Raw genomic sequence first — 12,548 nt, 5'->3', positions numbered from 1 at the left:
CTGATGCACGGGGTTGGTTGACTGTGGTGCATGGATTTATGCTTATTAATTTGCTGCTTCTTTTTAATTGACTTATGAGCTGTGAGTGAGACTTACCACAAAGGAAAATTCTAGGCTATTCTTCCATGACATTACAGCGGACCCAAAGGCTCAGTGTGACAGAGCTGTATGACTGTGTGTCAGAGGGGGGATGAGAAACACACAAGCGTGTCATAAGTGCCATATAAAGAGTGTGCAGACCCTTTACCACCTTATTATGACATATTCATTTCACACATTGTTACACCCCTATGCATCACGACTGACCTTGCAGTGTCACTGCAAATGTCTTTGTGTGGTGCATGATTTTACCAATTGTCTTCATTGGCTGCACCTGCGAAGGTGTGGCTCACAGCTATGCCTGTTGTGTTGTTGTGTTTGCCATACTTTTATTTGTGTTAGATTAGCTGAAACTCTAATCTTTTTGTTGCTTTATGATAAACCCATTCATTTTTATCAACATGTGCTCAGTCTCCATGTTAGAATTGCACAGCTGCAGCATAGAGCTCACAGAGCTATGAACCGGGTCGTAAAAGATAAATTGGGGTCTTGTCCAGGATGTGGTGAGAGTCAGACTCCTCGTGTAAAAGTGAGAAAAACAAAACAAACAATGAACAAAATACTGGATCCAATGATAACTAAAGAGTCTTGTTTTAAAGAGTCCCCAAATTAAGATGTAATTTTATGTCCTCAGTTTTTGTTGTCCAATCCTTACATTATGAATGCATCCTGAGTCAAATTACCGCAGATTAGTTCATCACTGCTGAAGAAGTGAAAATGTGGGTCGTCAGCAAAGGTCCATGCAGATGTTTTGTTCAGGGCCTGCCCATCTGATTGGTTTCCTTTTAAAAACTTAATATTAATTATGATTTATGGATTTGAAACAAAGTAGCGCCTGTCCAAAAAAAAAAGTATCCTCACCATAATTTACTTGGTTGTGAAAAGTAAATAGCAACAGATCGATCAGTGTAATTCTTTTAGGCTATTATAGGCTTTTCACTGGTTAACAGAGGTAGTATCAGACATCACCCTTCTCTAAACATTAAACAATCACTGGGATTTTGATAAAGCAGGGATGATAATATTGTGACAATGATACTGCCCTCATGAGTTAACCTCAAAAGAGGACATTAACAAACAAAAGAGGGTGATTATTGGTATGACTGCTCCGCAGCCTTTGCTGAAGGTGCAGTCGAAACAGAAATGCCTCCTCTGCCAACACTAACTCTGTGGTGTCTTTCCCTTAACAATCTCTCTTGTGTCATTTACAATAGATTGAAAATACATTACCACACTTGACTGCCTTTAATATATCAGTGAGAGTTAGTGAGAGTGGCTATGAATCCTAGCTCAGAAGTTGGTCGAGGGCCATCTGAGATTCCAAGATTCCAAAGCCTAAAAGGGGTGAAATGGAGACACCAAGGCACATTTTTCATTGATTCTTGCTCATATTCTCAGATCTAAAATAGCCATGTCAGGATGAAATATAATGTAATCAAACCAACGGAAGTGAGGCAACGTAGCTGCTCAAGCAAAGACTTGAAGACAATCCTTCATTGTTCCCTTCAGGCACCACCCAAGGCACACAGAGGAGGAACAGGAATGGAAACATCAAATTTCATGTTCACTCAGTTTGTAGATAGTTGCTACACAGCATACCATTAGGCACCATTCACTGTTGCGCTTAAATGACCAAGACAAATCAGAAGAGCACACATTTGGTGCCTTGCACTTTGCTTCTGTGATTGACAGCGTTGATTGTGAAACATGAACTTGGCCAAATACTCCAACAAAGCTGTAGCCTTCAACTAAACTAAACACACAAAGTGCAACTGATAGGATTTAAGTAATAACACTATGACAGCCGTAAAGAGAACAAATAACCTCGCCATTGTGGCGAAAATATACAAAACAACAGAGGAACTGAGATTAAGCAACAACTGTGTGATGATAAGGCCCCTGTAGGATAATTCAGCTGCTTTCATTACCTCATATGGACTGCAAAAAAAGAAAATACTATCTGCAGGAATAACTGCAGGAAGATTTGAAAGATGCAAAATATCAGACACTTGGGCTTCAACTCTTTACAGCTTTATGTGTCAGAAACTGATAGCAATGAAAGAAACAGACTCCCATGGAGAGCTGCAGAGAGGTCAGTCGACACACATGGTTGGAAGTATTAAGCAATAGCGATTGCTGCTCTGAATGCTCTTTAAACATTTGGATTTGGGGAGTGGATGGTAACATAGTGAGTGAACTTAAAATGTTCAAAATGTCTTCAAAGCAGTTGCTTACCACAAAACATTTTAAAGTTTAAACTGACTTCAGTTGGTGGGTGGGACTCGACTGGTGCTGGCAGGTCTTTTTTCAACATGGGCACATACTGTACAAGTCTAAACCAAAGCTGTTGTTTAGGCACACCAGCAACATAGCTCCATTTATGGAAACAACCACAAAGCTTCGCAGACATTCATGGTTTCCAGAGAATGATTATTAATGGCTTTGGTTTTGGTCTGACTTCACCATGGTTTTGTTATGAGGCTTTGACTGATGAATCTCAACAGCTGTGTGGATCGTCAAACCTTTTTTGATCACTCAGCATTTCTTCTCGCACTTTTATACATGACAAATCAGTGACAATCCCATCAGCCTCACGTGTTTTATGTTTTGTTCTTTTTAGAGAACGTCACCATGGTGACACAAATTAGCATTGTGAGCAGTTTAGCATGTTAACTGAGTAAAAACCCCACAGAACAGAAGATCCTGTCAACTCATTGTCTTATTGTAAACTCTTATAGCAGTAACTATTAAATACATTCAGATATAATAGTTCTTCAATATTTAAGAAGATTTATTTGTCGTTTCCATTTTTAGTCAATAGGTATACTGACCAGCTATTGTTCAGCTCTTCCCCTTGGCTTTTTTTTTTTAAATCTAGGAAAGTACATGTTAATCTTTTGTGTATCACATGCCTAAAGTCTGTTGTCATGCTGGTAAGGAGAGTGTAGCAAGGGTAAGACTGCCACAGAAGGAAAGAGAATGGACAAACAAAGGAAAAGGAAGAGGTCCCTGATGATAGAAAAGCGCAGGAAGTCTTTGCACTTCTCAAGGAGGTGAGATCATGTTTGTCAAAAGAGAAGGTTGGAGGCTTAATTTAAGAGGAAGATGAATGAACATAGCTGTAAATGAGTGGACTGGGGTATTGCTTGTAACATAATAATGACTGGCCTTGCATAAGTCCATAATTGGATAATGAGCTCCTCTATATTTGTCACTTGGGGAGACCATGACAAATTCCACAGATGATTGTATTCCCACAACATTTTGTGTCACTAAGAGATACAGCATTTGTTTCAGCTGCCTGCCACCCGGCTTGGCGGCAGTGATCACTCTGCAGTTCCGTCGGAGGAAGCTGACGGTTTGCAGCCATCACCTCTCTGGTGGAGAAAGGAGCAGACATAAACACATGGGTGAGACAAAACCAACACCAGCAGAAACAACATGCTCTTGTCAGTGTGTTTGTATAGACACACAGCTGCATGAAGGTGTGGAATGGCTCCAGATGGTGGAGACAGTGTGTGGACAATGCATGGATGCCGTGTTGGAGTACAGAGACTGAGGTGCAACTGGATGACAGCCTTGTTCCGCACAGTAGAGGCTTTGTTCGACAGCGAGTCTACTTTGACCGTCACTGTCAGCAGCGATATTGTGGCAGGTGTCTTTGTGTGTGTGTGTGTGTGTAAACATGGCCTAATGTGGTCTAGGAGACATCTGATATTGCATGAATTAATATTAAAGTGGGCCTTTTGACAGCTGTTTATATGATAGGTATCAAACTGTCAGCACCGTAGCACCACCGTTGTGTAAAATACAGTAACAAACCCCCACAGCTGACCTCAAAATAAAGGTTAGGGTGACGACTGGTGTGGTCTGAGATGTCACTGTTGTCACAGCAGATTTAAATCCATTCTGCTAAGCGTTTCGTTTAATTTTTCTCTGTTTTTAAAATCCTCATTGGATACATTTGGACTTCCATTTCAATTTGCATGCATGCTTGTGTTGATGTGTGTTTTTGTGCAGCAGTGTTTGCGTGTTGCAGGGCTGCTACTGGAGTGGTGCTGGCTTAAAACGCTTGTAATCAGTGACTCCATGCCACTCTAAAAGAACTCTGAGAGAAGACTATGTTAAAGGAAAACAAAGTCAGATACACAACCCGTTCTGGCCCTACCCAGACTCCTGTTGCTTAAAGCATTCCACAAGACAGAGTTCAAAGCTCACCTTTCAAGGATAAATTTACAGATTGCTTGGCAAATAGCTATCCATAATGACATCATAATTGCTGCCTGACAATTGAAAATATATAAAGCAAGGGGCAGCAACTCAGCTTTACATTTTTACACGCCTGTTTTTCCAGCTCTATTGTACTGCATCCTGTGGCACATCCTGCAAGTGAAGCACATCTTGGAATATCCTGGATTTAATTGGAATGGACATCACATCCTGCTGGAGCATCTTTGACGTAAAGACACAAGAATGACTTTTCCTTCAGCTTAAAGCGGGAACAAAAATAACTACAGCCAGAGCATGGACCTTGCCATAGTGAGGTATAGCAAACATCTGGAATAAATTATCATAGTTAATGGAGGAAAGTATGTTTGACATCATCTTGACATCATTGGGCTCATTCTGAGTGAGCCCAGAGGTGTAGCTTTGGAAAAAGCCGTCAGACTGACCGAGCAGATTACTGATTTTCATTAAATTACATGTTTGCCATTGTTTCTACGTGTCAAGCTGACTTCCTTTCATACTTCCAGTGACCTTTCAGGTTGTGCAGTCTTCTTTTGTGGCCTTGCATATCTGTGCATCTGCCTGTAGATAACTGCTTTATGGCACTCAAGTTGTGTTGGCAAAGGCTTAACAAGCACTACGAAAAAGAAGCTGCTGCAGTTTGCACTCAGGCCTGCTTGGTTTAGGTTTGCACTTTTGCTAAAATGTGGTCCTGTTATTCACACAGAAACACCCAGGCTCAAATGCTGTCCTACATTGTGGCAGGAGTTACAAGATCAAGAAGGATAACACGTCAGAGGTGTGACGTTACCGCATGAGACAATGGGTTCAGAGTGTTTCTCGCCTGTGTATTTATACAGGAGGACTGTGGAATATCAGGAAATATTTTAAATGAAACACATGAAGAAAAAAATAATGAACAATTTGCTTTTTATTGCAAAGTTACAATCCAGTGTTGCGTGAAAATGTTCAGACTGATTTTCAAGATAGACTTGAAGAAACTTAACCAATTTTCTCCACTTTCCCTCAGTTTGCTTTAACTTGTTACTGTTTGAGGATAGTGTGTTCCTTTGATGACTCTTTAAAGCAGAATTGATTTCAAGTTGAGGCATTTTGAGATAATATATAACAGCGCCACTCCTGGGCAGCCTAAACTCACAGCATATCATTCAGCTGAGGTCATCCTCCCTGAGGCCAATATGTAGCAGCCAAGGAAGACAGCGTTTGCTCTAAACTGTAATAATCACAACAAAAGTAGCACAGATTAGACTCCCCAGCTCTGTGTCTGAGGCGCATACCACATGGACACAAGGACTTTACTTCACTATTCACTCCCTTTCTCTCAAATGTTTTTTTACAATCGGAATGATTAAATATAAAAACTGAAAAAAAATCTGAACATCCTAATATCTCTGAGCACATTTATATTTCTGTGGATGATGAACTACCACAGTTATGTTGATTAAAACCTCCCCTCAAAATACACATCGGTCTGTGAGGAATGCAGACACATATGCAATCTGGGCAGCTATGCACACAGTTGTAGATTATAATTCTGACCTTACTATGACTCCAAAGGGAGGCATGACTAAAGGTTTTTCATATTTACCTGGGAGATTTTCCAACAGCTTTACAAATTAAGACATGGAATTTAAGCAAAGCCCTCATTTCTCACATTCATTGGATTGTAGACGTTACAAATCATGTCATTATGAGTTCAATGCTGTAGCAGCAATTAACCCATTTTACATATAAAGTATTTGGTGATATTGAGTATTGTGCACATAGATTAAATAACTTTTTCTTTTTTTTAACTCTGATTGAGAGAGTGGACGAAGATAGTTGTGAAGCTGAATTGTGTGATACATGAATTTGAACATCTGAAATGCCAAAAATCTTTGCTCCACACAGCTGTCACAGAAAAACTTTGTGACTATTTGTGGTTGAGACAAAGGTCGATCTGTAAGTCAGTCTGGCTTCTACATGTTTTGCAGACGAAATAAAGATATCTGCCACAAGGGGACAATTAATTTCTACTAATTATGTTTTTGCCTTTAGGCTACTTAGATCACTCATCACCTTAAGGTCTAAGTCGGAACTTTAATTTGTACACAAACACACTGTTGACTGTATTAGATCAAAAGGGTAGGCAACTCCAGGTGTACATTTTTTTTGATAACAGTCTTTTTTTAATACAGATTTGTTCGTTTAATATGAACTTGCAGGCTTGCTATTTAATTTATTTGATTACGTGTACAAAAACATATTGATAAAAAAAATGCGTTGCAGGGTGTGGTAGCCTTCACTTTTTGGCGCTATTGTTCAGCGTTCCAAAAATATTCACCAGCGAAGAAGACTTCCGTCAAAATGACGTCCAACGCCGTGTACGCCCCTTTGACTTTTCTACCCGCGTTATCAACAAAGATTGTCTATTCTGAAAAGATGCACTATCTAATTGGAAAAATCACGATTCACACCTGAAATATTGTACCATCTAGATCTACGTGCCGAATGAAGAAAAGTGGAACTTGATGTAATTGAGGATTCGTTTTAGGTGTATAAACGGCTAACCTCAACATTGAAATAAGGAAAACGTATAGCAATGGCAACATGAGCTTTTCTAAGTTTCTGATATTTTGAGAGAGAGTGACATACTGTGTTAATTTCTCCTCCGCTCTTTGCTCATGCTCAAACTGCCTTGCGTGAGTTTTAAATGATACTATGAGTTAGGCGAATTATATATCCTCTATCAAAAAATTATGTTCGTTGTAAACTTTTAACTGCTGTTCACGGATTCAAACTTGACATCAGCAGCACCACAAACATGGCCGGAGTTATCCGAAGGCTCGACGAGACTGTTGTCAACCGCATTGCTGCGGGAGAAGTTATCCAGCGTCCTGCCAACGCCGTTAAAGAGATGATTGAAAACTGGTACCTGTCTAGCTACATGATAAAGCCTATTTATTCTCACAAGTTGAGCTAATACAAGGTGTTCTGCAAGTGGCCTAAATAACCAAGGAGCTGATAAAACGGTTTAGTTGGAGATATGGCACGAACCACCATTGTTTATGTCACTTACTGCTCCCAGTTGACTGGATAAATCCACTCCACATGTGCTATGTGACTTTAGAGTAACTGCAGTTTGTTTTGTTGTTCCAGTTTGGATGCCAAGTCCACCAACATTCAGGTGACAGCGAAGGACGGCGGACTGAAGTCACTTCAGATTCAGGACAACGGCACCGGAATCAGGGTGGGTTACAGGGGTGTCCACAGGGAGGTTGGGGCAGGGGGGCCCGCCCCTTAAGTTAGAGACCAAACTGTGTATAACTCAGTATAACTCTCATATGGTGTATAACTCTCACAAAAAATGATCAACAAAGCATGACAGGAAATGCGTAATATTTAGTTTTTTGTTCTTTTCTTGAACTGACCCTTTGTACGCTGCCGCCCTTCTTGAAGAGTTCAGTCACAAACGGATGCTTTCTGGCTAAGTTTGCTTTCTGTGTCTCAGAAAGAGGACATGGAAATTGTTTGCGAACGGTTCACCACCAGCAAACTCCAGACTTTTGAAGATCTTTCGGCTATTGCAACATATGGATTCAGAGGAGAGGTGAGATGGGGTTCTAACTTTAAATCTTCAGGGGTATTTGATGATGGCCTGCATCACATCTGTCCCTGGTCTTCTCTACAGGCCCTTGCCAGTGTAAGCCATGTGGCCCATGTGACCATTACAACTAAGACGGCAGACGCAAAGTGTGCTTACAGGTGCTTACGTGCTCGCTCATCTGCTCCGTTGCCTCACTTAACGCTACAGCCGATGTACTGAAGGTCTTTTGCTGTTATTGTGCAGGGCGAGCTACAGCGACGGGAAACCGAAAGGCCCTCCCAAACCATGTGCCGGCAACCAGGGGACGCAGATCCTTGTGAGTTCCTGGCACACATCGGGCAAAACGACAGTGAAGATAATGGAGTAACCACTTCTGTCACTATCTGCAGGTGGAAGATCTTTTCTATAATGTGTCCACCAGGAGGAAAGCTCTGAAGAGCCCCAGTGATGAGTACTCCAGGATCGTAGAAGTGGTCAGCAGGTCCGTGCTTTCCCCCTCCGTCTCACAGTTTCGGCTTTTTCGGCAGATTTTTATAGATTTATTGTCATTGTGTGTCTTTAAAGGTACGCCATACACAATTCGGGGAAAAGTTTTTCTGTTAAAAAGGTGAGGTTATTATTATTTTTTCTCTGTCTTAGATGTAAGGACTCAAGCCCAAAGCAGCTGCCTGATACTTTGAGGGGAAAAAAGCTGAGCTATTGATGACTTTTTCCTACACGTGTGAGTGCGCAGACAGAAATAACAGAGATATTGTCATTTAACTTCTATTTCTCCTTCTTCTTCTTTCCTTCCCCAGCAAGGAGAGACCGTGGCAGATGTGAGGACACTGCCCAACGCCTCGGTCGTGGACAACATCCGAAGCGTGTTTGGAAATGCTGTCAGCAGGTAGTGTGGATGTGCTCTGCTGTCACGTGACCTCCTCTCTCCTCTCAGCGCTGGCCGCATGACTTGCTCTGTGGTATGTTCCCAGGGAGCTGATCGAGGTTGGCTGTGAAGATCAGAAGCTCGCCTTCAAGATGAAAGGCTACATCTCGAACGCCAACTACTCGGTCAAGAAATGCATCCTGATCCTGTTCATCAACCGTACGTAACCGGATGGAGCACCTTCGGGGGTAACCGGGCAGCGGTAGTTTCCAGTGTGTAATTGGATGGTTGTGATCTGGGATGTTTGCAGATCGTCTGGTGGAGTCGACAGCTTTGAAGAAAGCCGTGGAGACGGTTTATGCTGCATACCTTCCCAAGAACACTCACCCCTTCCTGTACCTCAGGTAACTGACTGAGTGTTTGTGTGTTACCTGCAGAAGACTCCGTTACAGGTCAATTCATCGTATGTGCGTTGGTGCTTTCTAATCGCCACAGCTTGGAAATTGCTCCGCAGAACGTGGATGTGAATGTGCATCCGACCAAACACGAGGTGCATTTCTTGCACGAGGACAGTGTCATCGAGAGCGTGCAGAAGCACATCGAGAGCAAACTGCTCGGCTCCAACTCCTCACGCACATATTTCACTCAGGTATGTGACCCTAAGAGGCCGTCAACGTCAGAGCAGTAAGAGATAAGGTCTCTTGTATTTGTGCAAGAGCTTTCCCGCCAATCACTGTGTTGTTTCCAGACGTTGTTGCCAGGGTTGTCCGCCTCAGGTGGCACAGAGGTGAAGGCCTCCAGCGCCACAGCCGAGTCCACCGAGCGAGTCTACGCACACCAGATGGTGAGGACCGATTGCCGCGCCCAGAAGCTGGACGCTTTCCTCCAGCCGAGAGAGAAGCCGCCCCCTGACCCCGAGCAAGCCGGTCCCAGCAGCGACATGACTGCGGCCAAAACCGCCCCGCCGGACGGCACGGAGATGGACGATGAAGACGATGCAGACATGCTGGAGGTCCTGGCTGCTCAGGAAGCGCAGGTGCTGAAAGGCGAGAAGGGATGCAGCGACTCTAATCAGGACGCTCTAAGGTGATTGAAGTACGATTTGCAGAAAAACTCGGCAGATGGAAAAACAGGAAGTTTGATAACATGCTGAAATATTGCAAGTTTTTACACTTTGTGGAGGTGGACGACTTCAAACATCGAGCAAGTTTGGCAAATAAGTGATGACATGCAGAAATCCCCCAACATACGAGTGCAAACAGGGCTGTCAGCGAAGCTCGTGCATTCCGTTTTTCTGAGACTGCTGAAAATTGCTGACGCAGCTTGATGGAATCCCTGCTCTTATGAGAGCTGTCTGCGTCACCGTGAAGAATTCTTTCTGCAAGTCAGATCAGGGCAGATTTGTTATTGATCCCACTGCCTGAGCAAGTTTGAACATTGACCTGCAGCAGTAGGGTTGAGCAAGAGAGCAGGAAGTTAAGTGAGACGGTAAACTTGTGTCATCCCTTCTAAATAACATCTTTGTCCTCTCGGCCACTCAGTCACAAATGACACATTGTCTCCTGACAACGTTATGAATTTCACCTTCCAGTGGGATAGTTTGTATTTTTGAATGGCGATTTAAAAACAGCGAGTCCGTGTGGTGACATGTTTGTGGTCGTTTTTAAAGCTCCACTAATCTTTTGTTGTTTTGAAAAATTTCAGGGGAGGTACCTCCTGGTCTCTTTGGTCCCATTATAACTCATTGCTGTATTCCATAGCTGTGTCTTTATGGGTGGAAAGATGTTAACATCTTGCCTGTACATTAATCAAATGGTGGATATCTTCTGCCACCTTGTGGCTGACGGTGTTATCGACACGTCAAGTTGCTTTCTATATTGCTGCAAGTTGGTGTGAGATCGTATGGTATGCAGGAGCTGTGACAACTGTTTGTGTATTCCTGTGAGGCAGGAAGCGCCCGAGGAAAGAGCAGAAGCAGGAGGAGAAAGAAGACGAGGACCTGACGGCCGCAGCCACACCCAAGAGGAGAGCGATCAAACTGACGAGCATCAAAGAACTGAGAGCTGAAATCAGTGAGAACACGCACAAAGGTACCCCCTCAGAAAACATACCGTACAGCTCTGAGATAGTAAAAGTTTGAGATAGTTTCTGTGCCGGCCGAGCCGAGCAGCCCGGCATGAGGACTTGCTCAAACAGATCCCCTCTGTGCTCCTAATTTTTCCACTGGTTTGACTCTCCGCTGCAGGGCGCTGCTCATTTCCATAACTTGTTTTACAGAACCTCTTGTGCTGTTACTTCAGGCACTCATAACAGAAAATAAAAAAATCACAACGGGCCATTCCGTTGCCATGTCAACATAACTCAAAATATACAAAACAGTTACTCTCGTCAGAGTTTCACTTCCTTTTAATGTGTTCAGAAACCACATATTCAGTCTTCACTTCCCCCTTTCGGGTGTCAACTTTGTCTGCAGGTCTTCAGGAGATGCTGCAGAACCACTCCTTTGTGGGCTGCGTCAATCCTCAGTGGACTTTGATCCAGCATCACACCAAACTGTACCTGCTCAACACCACCAAACTCAGGTCTGAGCTACACCAAACACACAGTTCAGCTCCCTCACTTCCAGCCTGCTGCCTCCAGTCTCATTTCCCTCTTCACTTCTGTTCCAGCCAGGAGCTTTTCTACCAAATCCTCATCTACGACTTTGGGAATTTTGGTGTACTCAGACTTTCTGTAAGTGGTGCGTAGACATTTGAATACTGAGTACACTGCGCAGGTTTTACAGGCAGATTTTTGTTTCTTCAGACACCAGCTCCTCTTTATGACCTGGCCATGCTGGCGTTGGACTCCGAGGAGAGCGGCTGGACCGAAGAGGACGGTCCTAAAGAGGGCCTGGCGCAGTACATTGTGGATTTCCTTAAAAGGAAAGCCGGTATGCTGGAGGACTACTTCTCCTTGGAGATAGACCAGGTCAGTTGAGCCTGGCTGGTAACATTTAGTGTTAACACCTTTTAAGTTTCTCGTCACGCTAACAAAAGCATGTGCGCGACAGGAAGGAAACCTAACAGGACTACCGCTCCTCCTGGACAAATACACTCCTGTCATGGAGGGTCTCCCAATGTTCATCCTGCGACTCGCCACGGAGGTGAGCTCCTCAATGTCTCCTGTCATGAGTAGATTCTGGAAAGGCAGAGTCTGAAGGTTTTTGTGTGTTGTGCAGGTGAACTGGGACAATGAAAAGGACTGCTTCAGAGACTTCAGCAAGGAGTGCAGCACGTTTTACTCCATCAGGAAGCAGTTCATCCTGGAAGCTGAACCAGGGGAGGAACAGGTGAAGTGACTATATGCTCGCTGTATTGCTCAGCGTTCCTTCTAAAAAACCTAAACTGACAGCTTTGATGTGTACGGATGTCATTCTTTCAGGACGCCGAGGGGAATTCTTGGCGTTGGAAGGTGGAGCACATCATCTTCAAAGCTTTTCGAACACTTTTCAGTCCTCCGAAGAACTTCAGCGAGGACGGCTCCGTGCTGCAGATCGCAAACCTGCCTGATCTCTATAAAGTGTTCGAGAGGTGCTGAACGCATCAGATCCGACTCGAAAAAACAGACACGAATGCTGCTCTTTTACATCTACTGTAAATAAACACTTTGTACTAAACAAAAACTGTCCTGTTCAAGAGTCGCGGTCATAAAAAACCCTGCTTCTGAATGGCCTATTTAAAAGTGGGTTAGGGTTAGGCTCCACATGGT

General features: G+C 43.4%; 1 protein-coding gene across 1 annotated transcript; it reads left to right on the top strand.

Moving 5' to 3' along the window:
• The first annotated feature begins 6,770 nt into the window (after nt 1-6,770).
• On the top strand, nt 6,771-12,392 carry mlh1 (mutL homolog 1, colon cancer, nonpolyposis type 2 (E. coli)). The gene is made up of 19 exons (XM_072391350.1): nt 6,771-7,257; nt 7,486-7,576; nt 7,838-7,936; nt 8,018-8,091; nt 8,177-8,249; nt 8,323-8,414; nt 8,498-8,540; nt 8,731-8,819; nt 8,905-9,017; nt 9,109-9,202; nt 9,294-9,447; nt 9,547-9,884; nt 10,749-10,888; nt 11,272-11,380; nt 11,468-11,531; nt 11,604-11,768; nt 11,851-11,943; nt 12,019-12,129; nt 12,222-12,392. Exons 1-19 carry the CDS (start codon nt 7,151-7,153, stop codon nt 12,375-12,377), a joined length of 2,205 nt encoding a protein of 734 aa, XP_072247451.1. The 5' UTR covers nt 6,771-7,150; the 3' UTR covers nt 12,378-12,392.
• Nucleotides 12,393-12,548: the final 156 nt, after the last annotated feature.

Source organism: Leuresthes tenuis, unplaced genomic scaffold (assembly GCF_036924035.1).
Source record: "Leuresthes tenuis unplaced genomic scaffold, fLeuTen1.0.hap1 SCAF_8, whole genome shotgun sequence".
NCBI classification, from domain to species: Eukaryota; Metazoa; Chordata; class Actinopteri; order Atheriniformes; family Atherinopsidae; genus Leuresthes; species Leuresthes tenuis.
This window is presented reverse-complemented; position numbering and strand designations above follow the sequence as displayed.